Here is a 17,144-nt window from a genome sequence, read left to right as displayed (position 1 = left end):
GAAAGCTGTTGCATGTTAAGTCTTCTGCTATAGCTTGATCTGTGATGAAGAGCAACACTCCTGCCTGTAAGGATACGTGTTTGAAGATATGTGTTTCACCTGCCGTATGTGCCTTGAGGTACTTGGGATTCAAGGCATTATTCCCTAGGTTTTAACAGCAGGCAGGAGCTGGAAATCCATAAGCTAAATCATTAATATTAACTAGCTATTAATCATATGATCAGTAATTCATGCCTTGTGCATTGTGACAGGGTTGTTATTGTGGCTTTGCATGATGGGTACCTTTATCATGATGGCCTTACATCACTGGGGTGTGTAATGCGGTTTACCATAACAGGTTGTGGTTGTGCCAGATCATGTAAAGAGTGAGCTGATGCCATTTTCCCTAGCCCCTAAGGGTAGTAGACCAGCACTGCTGTATTTCCTGGACCTCCATCTGCACCAAGGTGGATACCTATTTAGCCATTTAGATGCCTGATTACATGTAACTAATTATTGCATTAATGTTTAGTAACTTTGATAGCACTTTAACAGTTGTAGGGTAGTGATATTTTTTTAATGAGTGACTTAAGAAATGAGACATAAAAACCACAGGCCCCCAGTTCAGTAGACATGCAAAAGATTCAAAACGGAAAGAAACTATTTTCTTAATTTTGCAACTCAGCTCTTCTTTAGCTAATCAATTACTTGCTAGGGTACTATACTTATTGTCAGTAAGCTGCCAGATACAGGTTTATTTATTAACCTATGAAGAGCAAAATTATTCTATCATTTTCTGAGACTTTATAGCTCCCAAACAGGTATCAAAATTTCTTCTCTATGTAATAAATAAAACCTAGTAATGCTTTTTAGAACCCAGAGTAATTCTTCAATTATACTTTCAAGCTTCCTAGTGTATAATTCTCATTGGTGTCAAGTGGAGGTTTATATACTGTGACCTGTCCTGTTTAACGTCTTTATCAGACAGAAGGTTCCTCATCAGGTTTGTGGATGGCAGCAAATTGAGAGGAGTAATTAATAAGTTTGAAGGCAGGGCTGCTACTCGGAGGGACCTGGACAGGTTGGAAGAATGTCAGGCAGCAGCTGGACGCGAGCCAGCCGTGTGCAAGACAGCAAGAAAACCAACGGCATCCTGGGCTACATTAACAGGAAAGTAGCTGGTAGATCGAAGGAAGGAATTATCCGCCTCTGCTGAGCACACTTTAGACCACATATGGCATAGTTCATCCAGTTTTGGACACCCCAGTGTATGAAAGGTGTTGATAAACCAGGGTGGTCATGGAGGCTGGAGCACATGCCCTGGGAGGAGGTGCTGAGGGAACAGGCCTTGTTTAGCATGGAGAAGAGATGGTTTTGGGAGGACTTAACACACCTTCCCACACCTACAAGGAAGTTATCAAGAAGATTGGAGCCAGGCTGTTTGGAATGGTGCATGGCAGGCAGACAAGAGACAACAGACAAATTGAAATGAAAGAGCCTGACTAGACTTAAAAAAAGTAAACTTTTCACTGTGGGGACACTTAGGCAGTGGAGCAGATTGCCTGGAGGGGCTATTCAGTCTCTGTCTTTAGAGATTTTCAGGACCAGACTGGATAAAAACCTTGAGTAAGTTGGTCTGATCTCACAGCCAGCTCTGCTTTGGGCAGGAGATTGGGCTAGAGGCATCCTGAGGTCCCTTCGAACGTGAATTATTCTATGATACTTTGATTCTAAGATAGGCATTTCCTGCTAACATTTACAGACTGACTCTGTCATCTGCTCAACCATTACAGTACCCACAAGTCATAGAAAAGCTGCATTCCCATCACCTGTTTGAGACAGCAAGGTGTGAGGGGTCAGAGAGGTATGGAAAAGGCAAACAGCAGCATCAGGGAGCAAGAAGGTAGGAAATGTTAAGTCTGAGAAGAGGAGATCTTTGAAAATTGGAAGCAACTTGGAGTAGAGAGAAAAGTGGAAAAAACGTAAAAAGTTAACCTAGTGATAAAGATTTTTTTTAAAAAAAAAAAAAGTCAGAACAGAAAGGAAGAATTTAGAGTAGATTGAAATGGGGTCAGGTGTGAAACAGGCCATCTGAGATGTCAGCTTTGTACAAAATACCTCAGTGTGAGATTGTCGCCCCATGAGTCGAAGGAATGCAGGAAGTTTCTGGCTTACTATATGTTTGTCCCAGTTTCTAAAGAGGGAAGCTGTGGTGCTGTGCTCCTCTCCCTCTCGCTGAGCACTGGTACTAGTTGTTTCCCATTGCTTTTTGAAAACCTCATGGGACTGACCCTAGAAATGACAGTTGTAAATAGGTGGCATAAGGATTACACCTGAACTGAGCCTGCTCAACAGCAACACGTGAGAACTAACACTAGCAGACTTGGTTAAAAGAGCATGTTAAACTTAAAAGCCAGCCACTCCTAAGATTTGAGTCAAAAGTAGTTTTAGATCCTGCCTTTCTTCTTACAGAACTGGCATTCCTACAGTAGGTTTTCTCGTGCAGGTAGCTGCCTTACCTAATCTGTAAAATAGTCTCCTCTTCCTGGTGGCTTTTTGAAAACTGAACAGGTCGAGAAGGTCTAACCATACAGAGCCAGTGACAGTGACTTAGCACGAGGAGCTATTAAGCATGGAAGATAGGAATGGGGGTTTTTTATTCTCTTGGGTCATTTAAGATACTATGTTCTTGGATGGTGTGTGTAATTGGAAGAAGTGAAACTTGTGTAAGAGGAATTTTGAAGTTGGCTGAAAGAATGGCAAGATAGGATGTGTACAGGGGAACTTCAGAGTGAATGTGCAACACTGTTTTCCATCTGCTTTTCACATTTTTCAAAACTTATGTCCACTTGAACTGGAGAGTATGCTTTTAAGTTTTCTTAAATTTGTCCTGGTGTGTTCTTTGAACAGGGTGATAAGGACTTCCCTCCAGCTGCGGCTCAGGTGGCTCATCAGAAGCCACATCCTTCTGTGGAAAAGCTTCCTCACCCGCAACATGTCAAACAGCACATCCACCAGCCTCGCAAGTGAGCTCTCCATCAAAATCTCAGCCAAACTGCTGTCAGTGAATAAGTTTTCAAGAGAAGACGAAAACCCTTTAGGATTCACACTGTCAAATCAGTCAAATTTACCTCTAAAATAATATGCGGTTTCTTTTACTTTAATTCTCAAGGGTTAATAAGAATGAAGATATTGTTCGGTTCTTATCCCAGATGGAAAATTCTCTATTTGCTGTTCAGGGGTGGGTTTGTTATAAGATTTTCTTATTGCCAAGATAAAACTTCAGTATGAATAATATGATTAATGAGCTTAAAAGTTGTACTTTTAGTTGTGGCATCGCATTAGCAGATAGTTAATGTAGTTTTTATGCTAAGTTGATAAGGAAGAATAGCCCTTTTGTACTGGTACCTTTACTATCCGGAGGGACTTTGTGTGTGTTGAGACAGAAATCGGTGGTTGTCTTGATTACATAGAACCCTTGCAGTCTTTGGTATCCTATGGTGTTACACCCCAGTGACTGTGCCCCTGATTTCAACTAGTGAGATGATAAAAGGGCCCAAAAACATTCTCAGGTGGGCAGAAATCCAACTGGATCTTCTTTACACCCCTTTGCACTCTTGCTGAGGTTCTTCCATTTGGAGGTCTGTGGGTGTGGAGAGGGGAGAAAAATCAGAGTTACAAGAACACTGCTGCTGTAGGCAACTGATTCTTGATCTCGTGGGTGTCACTGGGGGCTGTATTTTTGAGGTGATGATTTCTCAATTCCAATCACAAGCTGAAGGAGCTCAGGACCCTCCAGAATTGAACTTAAACTGGCAAAAAAATCTGTTTTCTATTTTAAGTTTCAGATCACCATTTGAAATTAAGAGATACCATTAGTAAATGTGTTTAACTTTATGACCCAACCTCTGTTGTGCATCATATTTTTTCCTAGTTGTCTTATTATGAATGAGGACAGTAGTGATATGTGGGAATAAAAATACTAATTTTCAAATAGAGCAATTGGATTAGTTTTGGCCACATAATTAAATCTTTTGATTGCACAGTTCAAAATCACTTAGCTCTATCATTTTCCTTCTGCAATTCATCTCTGTAAAATCCAGGAAAATAATTTTTTAAACATTCCACCTACATTTTTAAAGAATACTTCTGTTTTTGACTGACTATAAATACAGAACAGCCTTTAGTACCCTCTAGGTTTATAAAACTCCTAATAATGCCGAAAAAGTGGGTACCAGAGCTAGTGCTGCAAACATTCACCTGGCAAATCAGTGAAAGTTTAGGGTCACTTGGGGCTTTACTAGTTCACTTATGTTCAAAATCAAATAGCATAGAAAAACAGTGAGACAAGTTTTAAAAATACTATTTTTTTAAATTTCTGCAGATTAAATAATTATTCCCGAAGTAGCTGATTTAAAATAACAACAAAATCATGAAATACGGCCCATTTCACAAGTGGAATAACTAATTTCATGTGGGTGAGAGGGACCTGGCATTTCCCCCTCTTCATAGACTTGAAATGATATTTTGCAAAGGATATGCATAGATATATTCTACACTCAAGGAAGGATGTACAGTCTGTATATGCAGTCCTTATTTTCAATTTAATTAGATAACCGTACTTGCCTTAAGGAATGAGTGTTGTTCATAAGAATTATTCTGTGTTAGAATATGCGTAATTTTTAAAATATGCTTTCGGTTTCTGATGTTGGTATGTCTGAGGCCTCGTTCATAGCCACTCATGAGTGTACAAGTGATTCACACATGAGTAACTCATTCATAAGGGTAGCATTGCTGAGCCTTGTGGAATATCTGCACAAGGTAATTTGCTGGCAAGAACATTTGCGGATTCAGGACAGAAAACTGTGGCATCTTGTTGATGGTGCGGCCCTTAGCTGTCAGTGTGCTGTGTCAGCAATGAAGCAGATCATCGCAGTTGCTTGGTACTGGTAGCTGCTGGCTTGAGTGAGCTGGATGGGATTCAGCTGTCCTAGGCTTGTGCCTACATCTGAAGTAGTGCCTAGGCTCCAGCTGTAGTCAATGGTGATGTAGTCACAAGACAGTTGGTAGAGTTCAGGTGTGGTGTCTTTGACCAAATGGGTGTCTTTCAAGATGAGGTGGATCACTCTCGACTCCATTGACTGCGGTGGAAGACTAAACACACCTCAGTGTAGAAGCACACGATTAGGTGGGGCTGCGTACCTCTTCTCTGTGTCTAGTAATAGCTGGTAAAAATGCTTCTGAAAGCAACACCACATTTCCATTCTAATACTAAAAGTTGGGAACATGGTTATTTTTGAATTACAAACTACTGCTCCTGGTTGTTAATGCAATATATACAGCATATATAGACAGTACCTGAATTTTGTCTTTGATACTTCAGTGGCTATGTAAGTTTCTGCAATGGAATATGACTCTCAAGGTAGCTTTAGTGGCTTTTAGAGTGCAGGAATTCCTATATGGTTAGAAAATGTCTCTATATGAAAGCATATTATATGTTGTTGGGAGGTATCCATGTTTATACATAGGTGTCCTTACCAAAGCATTACCTTGCCCAAAATAAAGAATCGCTGGTGATCTGGATTGCCTGCTGATGGTTGTTGATACTTTTAAAATATGTTACAATAACATACAAGCACAGGAGATGTTCAGATGTTACCTTGAAATGATTACAAAAGAAATTTTCTGTAATTGTCAATGTGGCAATAATGCAACAATAAAGCATGAAGTTATATATTGGGCTCTCTTTTCTGTAAGTGCAATGTAAATCAGCAGGGTGCGGTTTTGTGAGGTTTATGGGATTTTTATTACAGAATACTGTGCAACTAATCAACATTTTATAGATAGTGAAATTTATTAGGAAGTTTTATGGCACAGTGGATGAGCTGTTTTGGATAGTCCAGTCTCATTTAGAATAAAAACTAGATGCTGTCAGCTAGAATAAGCGTTGCTGTTTTCCACTATGAATTGGAGATCCTCATTTGATCTTTGTGAAGCTATAGAATCTAAGCCTTGTAATAAATCGGTATGGTAAAGGAAATTAAATTTAACATTTTCCATTGCTTTTCAAGTTCTAATCTTCTTTCAGAAAAATAAAGTATTGTAATCAGAAGAGATGGCAAGCTTCTCATAAAACTGCCGTTAACATTACATAGTGCATGCCATAACACAAGTGATTCACAAAAGAGTTTGGAGAAATGACCACAGTGTTTCTGGAGCTTTGCTGATACTTTGGGCATCCTGTATTTAGTATATATGTAGTATGTATATAATACAACAAATATATGTGATACAGTGCAGATAGGATAGATTTACTGCCCTGGGACTATTGCAGTGTTACATCCTTAGACTCTACGCTCACATGATGATGTGCTACATTGTTCAAAAAAATGTCGTCTTTAAAATTTGGGGAAAATACCTGTGCAGGATATCTGGCATGCTGTTGATCGAGTTGTCTAAGTTCCATGGCCCTGCTATCAGCAGTATTGCAAATGTTATTACTAATTAGAAATTATATACTTCTAGTTTCAACAGTATGGTTTACCCTTTTGTCATCAGATGTCTTGAAACATAAGTCTTCTACTTTTATCCTTGGTAGTAGGATCATCACATGCTCCTGGCTGTTTAATGAAAATACTCACAGCAATCTGTTTCATACAAAGGTGAAGAGGATGGATTGGACATACGTTTTTTTCGCTTTGGAATAACTTTATTCTGAATATTCACCATCTTCATGGAGGAGGGAGGTGTGGGTTTTATAAATCACTTCTCTTGTCCCCTTCACTTTTGGGTATATCAAGTTTAAAACAAGATTTAAGTCTAGGCCAATACCTTTAGTTGCAATTAATATATCTTAATGTTATATTTTAGAAAAATGTGGGGATGTCAGTAAGGCAACAGTTACTTTTACAGCAGGAAGAGCTGTTGCTGGTCAGATGCTGCAATGACGTAGAGAATTAAGAAGACAAATTCCTGTTTTATTTTAGTTTCTTTGCACACAAACCACCTCCCTCACTAGATAGAGACACTTAAAGATAACTGGTTACAGCTAACATTATCTGCTCTGTCAGTAAAAGAGGAATGGAGATCATAGTGACTGGAGGAGCATCAATGAGAAGAAACGGGAGTCAAGTCTACAGCAGTAAATCTTCAACAGATGGGTAAAATAGATCTGCATTGTAGCTATAGCCTTTGGTAGGTGCTGTACATGGTTGTGTTATGTAAAATTAGTAATTACTTTTATTAAGTACCTGATTTTCTTTCCTAAAGAATTCTTTTTTTTCCTCAAAATTTCTCTATCACACCTCTGGCATACACACTTTTTTCTTAGGAAGGTGGAGGTTTGTATTTTGCTTGTTGCTGTGTCCTTGGATCTCCTTCAAGAACGTCTATTTATTGGTTTTCCACATCCCCCATCAGAAAAGAGACTGCATCTAGTGTATACTATTTTTTGAGTCTTTTCATGAAACAGTAGCACTAGTATTTAGGTAGGAAACCTGAGAGGAGAGATGGAATGGAGTGCTTGAGTCAAATACAAGCCGTGAACAAAGTCAGTTCTGTTGCAAAGACTGTTTCCCTTCCCTTCAGGATGCTGATCAGAGGTGAGAAAAAGAATACAGTACCTTTTTCTGAGAATGTAACTTATTACTGCTTGGAGCTGACAGGCGTGCATGGATGCTGATGGCTTTTTGCAAAACACACTCCTGGTGCTGCCAGGGACAAAACTGAAACATATATACTAAAGCCATTGCAAGCATAAGTCTTGCAAGTGGCCTTGAAAGAAGCCCTGTAATATAATCTCTGCTGCCCAGCTTGCCTTGGAGATATTTTTAGAAAACGTGAGTGGCTGGCATTCTGTAGGTCAGTCGCTTTAGAAAAAGAAAAGCATTCATAATCCACAGTGATTTTAAGGATTATAAAAATTGTTTAGCAGTTAACGAGCTGTGAGGTCTCTGTAACCAACAGTAAGGACACGTGTTACCGTTGGTATACTCTCATATTGTGACTAAAGCTGCTTCAGCAAAATATTTTTTATCCTTTCTCGCTAACAAACAAGCGGCAGGTTATAAAGCTATGTAAAACAACTTCTTACAAGCTGTTTTTGGTAGGCTGTCTCAGGTGTCAATGGATGTCTGATGATGTTAAGAAGGATAATGACATTGCATTCTTACCTATGGAGAAGCAAGTGCACTGGAGAGCATAGCAACTATAACCTGGCTTCCCTCTTAACCCAGAAGTGTGCCTCGAAATACAGAACAGCAGATTTAGTTAAAATGAAAAGCAAAAGTTAGCTACTAATCTCTGCATGCTGCCAGCAGCTGAAATAACTAATATCTCATCATGGTTCAGACATGATGGATACGTTCAGTGCCTTTCAGGGTAAAATTGCACCAGTGTGCCAGTGTTTGGGTCTGAAGGAAGAGAAGCATCAGTTGTCTCTGTTTTACACTTGTGAACCTCCTACTGTATTTACCTGAAAACTTTCCTTAGTATTAAAAAACCAGCCTTATTTCTAAAGTCATGTACGCCTAATCTAAGCTTAATTTCATTTTTCAAGTTCTATATCACTCTGCAGTGTGAGTTAACCTTCCAGTTGTTTGAGTTCTGCTGACCTCGTGGTTCGTTTCTTTAAAAAGCTGTTCTAATCCGTGATTGTTTCTGTGAATTCAGAGCAGATTTTCACAAATGGGAGCCATGGACAGCAGGTTCCTGCTAAGAGACTCCTAATGCTGATCGAGGTCAAGGAGTAAAGGGAGAGCCCACAGAAGTGGTTCCCGAGGGAGGGAGGTGAGCCTTCAGCTGCCAGGGAAGGCCCAGAAGGTGGGGGACAGCAGTAGGGTCAGTAGTCTTGAGCAAGCAGGGCAGAGCAGACATATGGACCTCGTCTTTTTCACCTCCCTCTGTTGTCCAGGCATCTGTTACTGAAGTATCATGGAAGCACGGGCTGAGTGGAGCTCTGGTTCTCAGCTCCAAGCAGCTGCTCCAAGCAGGTCTGTCCCCAGCGGTGGGGGGGTCAGCTGCGTTTGTGACGAGGTAGTGCGGAACTTGGAGGAAGCTAAAGGTCTTGTAGCTTTGTCTCATGAAGACCAGCACACTGGGGCACATGCTGGTGGAATGTTGTGCGCTTCATTTTAATTTTTGATTTATTTAAATCTGCAGTGAACAGAAGCTGTGACTAAAGCAGTAAACCCTCAAGTATTAAAACTAGAATAGTAAGTGGATCAGCATAACAGTGGATTCAGTTGTGCTCTGTAAAACTGTTGTTAGAAGATGATGAGAGAAAAGAAACTGAGCTATCATCTCATTTCAGAACTGGATACTGGCCGTTTCTTGTGCTGCTCAATGACCTCAATTTCCACTGCCTAATTATGTACTGAAAATACAATTCATTGATTTGTAAATCTATATGTCCTTGAATCTTTTTGCATAGGAGAGACCTTTGGATGAGAAAAATCTGCAAATGCAAACATGTTTTAACAAACTTCTGGTTCTTTTAACCGACAAGATTTAGCATAAATATTTATTATCTCTCTTTGCCAAAGCCAGCACTGGGTGTATGCGCATGTAGGATATGGAATTGAGACATAATCTAGTTGAACTGAGACCTAATTAATATTTGTCTTTGTGTGTGTGTACCTACAAAGAGAGAGAACAGTCAATTTTAGAAAATAAGATGTAATATTTTATTCATCCCAGAGGCATTAAGCAACATGAGATCAGATTCCTTGGTACACACAGTTTGGGTAAACACCCTTAGCATCCTTTTTGCAGGTAGCTTTGCAGTGTGTTAAATCTGAGTTGCTAATAAAAAACCCCTACATTAGACACTGATTCCTTACCTAATTCCTACTCTCTGGATAAAAGACAATGAATAGCAAATGCAAAAATTCTCTTTTAGGGCCTGATTTATCACCCAGAACAGAATAAACATTAGCCCGCTGCTGATGTGACAATTGTGACAGCTGGAGGGATCTGGAATGAAAGGCTGAAGCCTTAAATAAGCCTTTCAACTGAGCTTATTATGAGGACGTTCGTTAAACACATAGCCTCACTTTTCATCATGCCAAATAGTTCTTACAATGTACACACTGGAAACCTATACTTGATAGTGTGAGAGCTCTACTTCGCATGCTAATAGCTGGTTCACCATTAGCCAACTGTTGCTAAGATAAATACTTATCAAAAGTATAGAGCATGATCTGACTATTTATCATGATTCATAATATTCCTCTCTCCTAGGTTCCTATGTTTATTTGTTTACAGACACAGGTTTTTTTCCTGGCTGACATTGTGCGCAGCATGTGTCACTCTGATAGTCGGTCCTTTGCAACAGGTATGACTTTGTTCAGTGGGAGCAGGTTAAAAGGCAGAATCTCTACCTTAAAAGGTAGAGAAAATGTTACCAATGGCATCTAAGCAGATCTCTCCTGGGAGATTTAGGATTCCTACAGATGTAGGTTTCTTCAAGACGGGTTATTTTCCCATACCATGCAGGCCACCAATCTTTCAGAGAGGATTTCTACTTTGTGTTTATGGAGTCCTGTTAACTTCACTGATACTCTCCAAGGAATTAAGGTAATTTCAGATTTATTTTGCAGGTCTGGAGTGTCAAACTAAATATTTTACATGAGGTAGGGGCCCCCACATATCTGTCTTCTCAGACACCATAAGGCATATCAACCTGAAAAATAGTGGAGGAGAAGATGACTTGTGGGCAGATCCTTTGCTTTGTGAGTTGTATTGTGGAGCTCTGCAGAGGAATGTCAGTGTTAGATGACGATGTCTCATCTTCAGTTCTGTGGCTTGGTGCCTCATAAGCCACTTCTTAAACATTGTTTTCTGGGCTTTTTGCTGACTCACAAATATGTTGCAAAGGCTTGGCTTCAAGGAGTGAAATGAAATTTGTCATGCAAAATACGACCCCAACCTGTCGTTGTATAGACCCCATGATTTCACAAATAGGGGACTGGAATTCAGTAGAGCTCCTTGGAGGAAGAAGCACCTGTCTGTGCAGTGCTCCTTGCTGGAATAGCAAGTTTAGAAGGAAAGATGGTATGAGTGAAAACTCGAGTTATTTTGAAAACAATTGAACAAAACACTTGAGAATAAATTAGCTTACTAGATAGGAAGGGAAAAAACAAATCACTATTGTAACACACAGGTGTACATGTACATCTTTACGTATACATGTTGTATAATTCAGTATTAGCTGATTTTAATATCTAGGGGAAAATATCCTAATTTTGCAATTCCTAATAAACGAGTGTACAGTATGTTTCAGCAGAAACAAACATAAGCCCTACCACTGCCATTCTTTGAGGAATGGTATAAACCCCCTGTTAATTTACAAAAACAGTCCCAGGGCTACTGCCCTGTAGTTTCTCCTTTATTTACTCGTTGCTTTGCCTATAATCAAACAAGACTGCGAAGCAATTGGCAAGCTATCTGCTCAGCCTGGAGATACTATTGAAATGCTTTTAATAGTCAGAATCAAGCAGAAGCTTCACTCTTGATTTACTGTCCTTTATGTTCTGAAAATACAAATATATCTGTGGCTATTTGTAAGGAGCTGAGATTATACAGCGAAAAGATTAAAGTACAGCACTTCAGGAAGAAGAGGTGTACCAGTTACCCTGAGAAGCAATTCTAAATAGCATTAGCGACCTAGCACTACTGCTCTGAAAGGTGTCTAAATCAAGATGGCACCTTTGTGTTCATTATAGGCCACTGCATTTTGATAGCTTATAATATGTACTCAAGGTAAAATGCTAGAGCTGATGTAAATGGAGAATATTACTTTGCAAGCATTATAGTTCTAATGGGTAATATAAGCTACAAGCAATGAATATGAGCCCATATTTGCTGGCATTAATACAGCTGAAGCCTTTTTGCTTTCCATCAACTGCACAGCAAAACCTCTTCAAGTGTAAAAGGAGAGGTGAACTTGCTTTTACTCTACAGACAACACAAATGCTTCTCAGGAACAAATCTTTGATCCCAGTGCATCTTGCTGACAGAATCTACTGGAGTTGGCTGGGGCATCAGTTCAACGTGATCAATGCAGATTTGGGCGAGACAATTCTGGCTTCATGGCCTTTCCCATCAGCAACAACAAAGGAGAAAAGAAAGAGACAGAGAAAATTCTGCAAAAATATCAACTAAGAGGTGGGAGGAGGGACTTAACTTGTAAGCAAAACCTGTTGGACCTGGAGTCACTCAGAGGCAGCAATGTGTGTAATAGGTAGGCCTGTCCCATCTGCTGGCATCTCACTTCCCAGTGTTGGCACGCTTAAGGACAGGCTGTCACACCACGCTGTGGCCTGGCTCCTGCATGTGCCTTGCAAACTCACAGATTAAATTTGGTATAGCGACTGGTACTGTTCTGTGGCGGGCTAGGCTTCTCAAGAGGTTCAGAGCTTGTCCTGGTGTGGGGAAGTGTCTAAAAGCAGTGGCTGGGAGAGCATCCAGGGGAGAGACCTCAAGCTGAACATGCATCTTGTCACTCCCTACAACTGCCACTGAAGGCTGAGAGTCAGGTAGGCATTTTCTGTGGATTTGCTGAGGGATGGTGTTTGGCAGACGAACAGAATTTGGGGAAGATATTAAGAAAAGATCATGGTAGCGGCTGGGCTGATCTAACCTTGATATTTTGAGAGGGAAATGCTACAGCCTTCTTGGAAATGCATGCTGGAAATGCTGAAGTTGGGGCTGGAAGGAGCAGAAATGAGACCTCTTAAGGAAGGTGCAATTTAGAAAAGAAAGGAATGCAACTCACAGAATTATGCAGGACTACTTTGTATAAGGTGACTGGAGTAAGCAAATCATGAGCATGTATTTGTGGATGCAACAACTGTGACAGGGAGAAATACACACGAGTGCCTAGCAGCTTTCACTTGCCTGGCCCCATCATTTCTGTAAGCACAGATCTCATCTTCATCACCCTTCCCTTCAGCTCTTGCAGAAGAGGTCACCACACTGTCTTGCACGGTCTTTTGGTGGCTGCTGTCTGAAACTCCCCTGTCCCACTTCCCTGAAACTTATCTCTGCCGACACTGCGCTCCTGGAGGGAGCCAGGCACTCTCCTGGCTGCGCATCGCGGCTGCCGGCATCCCAGGTGAGAGCCTCTCTGCAAGGGGAGAAACAGTAATGCTGAAAAGGTGCCCTTGGCTTGCTCAGAAATTTCCCCTGGAGTTGGCTGAGTTGGGAGAGTCTGGCCATGACAGAGATCTGTACCTTGCGGGGGAAAAAATGCAAATAGTTACTCAAAGAAAGGGCTTTTCAAGGCTGCCTTTGAATACCAGCAAAGCCTAAAAGAGGTAATGAAGTATCAGAAAGTGCTTTCGAGTGTTCTCAACAGCCTTTTGTATGAGAGGTGAGTCTCCCTCTGTTGTTCTGTCCCGGTCAGTTATATGGATGATGCAGTGGACACCCTTTGGTCTTAGCCAGAGACCAGTATGGAAGACAAGAATACGATCTCTCTACCTTTCCTTGGTGACGGTCTCTGAGGTTTACACCCAGATGTTATTGATGTAGGAGTTTGGAGGGCCACTGCCAGGGGCACTTCTCAGGGCACTGCCTTGCATGGTCTTTGGGGGTCAGGCAGCTTGGAAAGCCCCGGCATGTGGGGCATTTCTGGTGACCAGTGGTATCCAGATGCTAATCATTAGAGGAGTCTGTGAAGGCTTGTTGCTGGTGAGCAGCTGATGAGAGCGGGGGGAACAAGAGTGTTTTGTTCTGGATCACGGGACATGTTTTGAGTTTGCACCATACATAAAATATGGGGGGTTACACACCACATGTGACTCTGCTGGTGATGCTTACAAGTAACCTCATAAAAGCACACACTGAGTCCCTCAGTAAGCAGTTTACAGCAATGCCTAGAGCATGGTGTTTAGAATATGCACTCAGATTTTAAGGGATCTGGATTTCTAGCCTGTTTCAGTGGAAGCTTTTGTTATGTTTCATGGAAATTGATTGCTTACCAGTAAAATGCATGCAGTTCTTGTTACAATTTAATAGGGTTTGCCTGTGAAAACAGATGTGAAAAAGCCTTTAAATAGCTACATGCCCTGCCAGCATCCCAGCATTCACTGCCTAACTCAGTAGATATTTTCTCAAAGAAAAGATGCTGTTATAATTGAAATTAGCAGAAATACTCCGCAAGGAATCCTAGGAAAGGTATGAGCGGCTCCTGAAGTATTTTGGAGGTGCAGACTTTGCTGCAGGTGCAGACCTTGCTGCAGAGGTCTGGGTGCAGCATGGTGCTCAAGAATTCCCACTTTTGCACCTTCCCACCACTACGGTTTTCTTGATGCTCTCTTGAAAATGTGAGAGTGTAACCAGTGCATTGATGTATGGGGCTTTAGGCTGCCTGAAACTCTCTCTAAGAAAAAAGTACTCTTCATGCACCTTAATGGGATTGTTGGCTCTGAAACCCAAAGTTAGTGATTGGCAGCATCATTAAAACCGAAGCTGAAAGCAGGATAAAACACACTCAAGTTCATATCAAAATAAGATGTCTGACTCCTGTACTTACCATAATATTTATTTCTATATTTAGTTCAATAACTTTGTATAAATCAAATAAGAAAGTACCGTGTTTCCTCCAGCCTGTGACAGGGTTTGGGCTCAGCTGGCTGTGGTGTCCCCAGTGTGTAGTTTACCACCTTCTACTTCATGCTCACTTGTGACTCTCTCTCTTGATGCCTAGGAAGTTTTTACAGTCCCATCCAAACGTCACCTGCCTCAGCTGTGTTTCTGGACAAGTCCAAAGCAACTGAGACAAGCTGATGCTTGAATACTGCACAGCCTGTTTAAAAAGCAATCTTGCCCAGACTAGAGGTAGTGAAATATCTGCTATGCTCCTAAAGCATTTATCAATGCGTGCTCAGAGTATCTGATGCTCATTTCATAAGCTTTACTATCACGTGGTTGGGTTGGGTTTGATAACTGTGACATGAGTGGCATACCTGCTCTGACATGGGGGAGAGACCTTCAGGCCCTGACCAAAGGAAATGCTGCTTTCCTCTGCTCGTCCCTGGACCTCAAAATCCAAAAGCTGTTTTGGGTGGGTGCAAATCCACAATTGTGTAAGAAGATTCATGCCCATACATTAGTGTGATTTTTAAGTAACTCTAGTGGTGGATTATCACTGTTAAATTAGAACTTGGTTTTGTTTGACTTGCTACTGCTGGGTTGCTGCCACTGCCTCTCCTTTCTCTTTTCTCCTGCCCCACATTCATTTAAATTCCATCTAAGTGTTGTTCCCTGATGTGTCATCTTGGCTGGCGCGAGGCTTTCAGAAAAGCCCAGCTAATGGGAAATGGCAACACAAGGATTTAATGGCATTTAGGCTGCACGGACCTGGCTTTCACTTTCTTAACTTCATAAATCTGTTAAATAGCCCACTAGAATCTCCAAAAGATGGAACTCTTCAGAAAAGTAGGACGTGATGGTGGTATATGATGCAAAACTTTTTTAACCTTGTATTTCTGGGGAAAGCTTTCAGTGTTCTTTTTGCTATACAACAAGTACTCATTTACCTAAGGCAAGCGTTTGGTGAGAAAAACAGGCCAAAGTCATTATCAGCTTCCTGTTACTCTGAGGGAAGAACTTCTTTTTTCCATAGGTTTTGAAGGATGATGCCTTTAACAGTGTATATCTCTACTGTGGGGAATGCATGAGCACTCTCGCACTTGCCTTTAGACGCTGTATGGGTTCAGCCACTCTCTATCCACGAGCAGCAGATGATCTACCTTCTGGATGCGTCTGGCCTCACCATCATTTGATGTCTGCAGACTACCATCGGAATTGCCCCAGGCTCCGCTCTGGCCCCTGCTGTCCAAACTGCCTCTACCATCTGTAGAGAACTTTACTTGGTTTTCCAAAGCCAATAGTTGACATGTGCTCTGTTTGCTTGACTGACATAGTTTTTGTTATGCGGTTTTGTTTCTATGGGCTTTCCCACCCATCCTTTTCTCTCATTACCTGATAACCAAGACCTTATAAGTTAACTTGTGATTTAGGAAAATATTTCTGTTTAATTGATGAGGAAACTGAGGCACAGAGGAGACAAGCAAGTGTGGCTGGAACCAGCCCTGCGCTTGATCCAGAATGTGCCAACACAGGAACAGCTGCAGCTTTGATGTTTCTGGAAATACCCAGATGGTGATGTTGGCATTAATCTGTTTTCTTCCCTCAGTGTTTTCTTCAGTCATATCCCCCTTTGGTGGTGGTTTCCTTTCTCTCATCCAACCTCACATTCTCTTTACTTTGGTCATATCCTAGCTGACTGATGTACAACACTCAGCTCTTCAGAACGGCCTAATTTTGTTGCTTTTTCAGTTTAACTGATTCTTGCCCTGAGGAAATGCCACTCAATCCCTGTTGCGAATGAGTGGTTTGGCATCACTCAAAGAATCAGTCAAATGTATTAGCAAAAATGGTTTTAATATAATTTATAAAAGTGCGACTTCACAAAGTTCGATGGCAAGGTTCACCCTATTACTTACTACATGGAGGAAACTTACAAAGGCCAATTGAGTTAGAATCAAGCTAGAATGATTTACATAGAGACTGGTGACAAAAAGGGGTAAGGGAGACCCTCCCGTTGAGTCATGAGTTTCAGAATGGACCCTCTTGCTTTCTAAACTCCTTCTCAGAGAGGAGTCTAGGTGTGGCTGGATCCAGGCTAGTCCCAGACTTGGTCAATGGTTTATATCTAAAGGATTTAGCAGCACTTATTAGTTTAGCAGCATTTAATCATTGACTAATTTAACATTTACAAAGTGATTCAATAGGATTTATTATAATCACAACAATTACTTAAGTTGTTATAGGGTATTTAAATCAATTCACACATGCATGCACAGAAACACAGAAAGAGAGCTATATAGAGATATATATAAAGATATACCTGTTAAAAATTCCCCTCAAGTTCAGTGAAATACCCACTTCAAATATCTTGGCATTTCTCAGCGGGAGAGGGTTGAGCCTCAAGGAGTGTAGGGTTTCAACCCAGGCTCTGTTATCAGCTTTTGGCAACGATCATCCAAACTTTGCAAACTTGAGTTGTGAGCTCTGAGAGGCATCCCACTCCGAGGGAGATGCTGGTCACAACCCGCTGCGGTCCAGGAGAGCTCAAAGGGTCTCACTTAGGACTGCTG

The 17,144-nt window shown here is 41.1% G+C and overlaps 1 protein-coding gene across 1 annotated transcript in view; it reads left to right on the top strand.

Moving 5' to 3' along the window:
• The window catches only part of DAP (death-associated protein), a gene marked incomplete at its 5' end in the record, with an annotated part of 44,976 nt that extends 41,967 nt beyond the window's left edge, over positions 1–3,009 (top strand). The window contains one exon of the mRNA XM_009698058.1: positions 2,890–3,009. Coding sequence (XP_009696360.1) covers positions 2,890–3,009 — 120 coding nt within the window. The remainder of the gene's footprint in view (positions 1–2,889) is intronic.
• Positions 3,010–17,144: the final 14,135 nt, after the last annotated feature.

The sequence above is a fragment of the Cariama cristata genome, unplaced genomic scaffold (genome assembly GCF_000690535.1).
Source record: "Cariama cristata isolate BGI_N322 unplaced genomic scaffold, ASM69053v1 scaffold174, whole genome shotgun sequence".
NCBI classification, from domain to species: domain Eukaryota; kingdom Metazoa; phylum Chordata; class Aves; order Cariamiformes; family Cariamidae; genus Cariama; species Cariama cristata.
The sequence above is the reverse complement of the archived record's forward strand: the minus strand, read 5'-3'. Positions and strand labels throughout refer to the sequence as shown.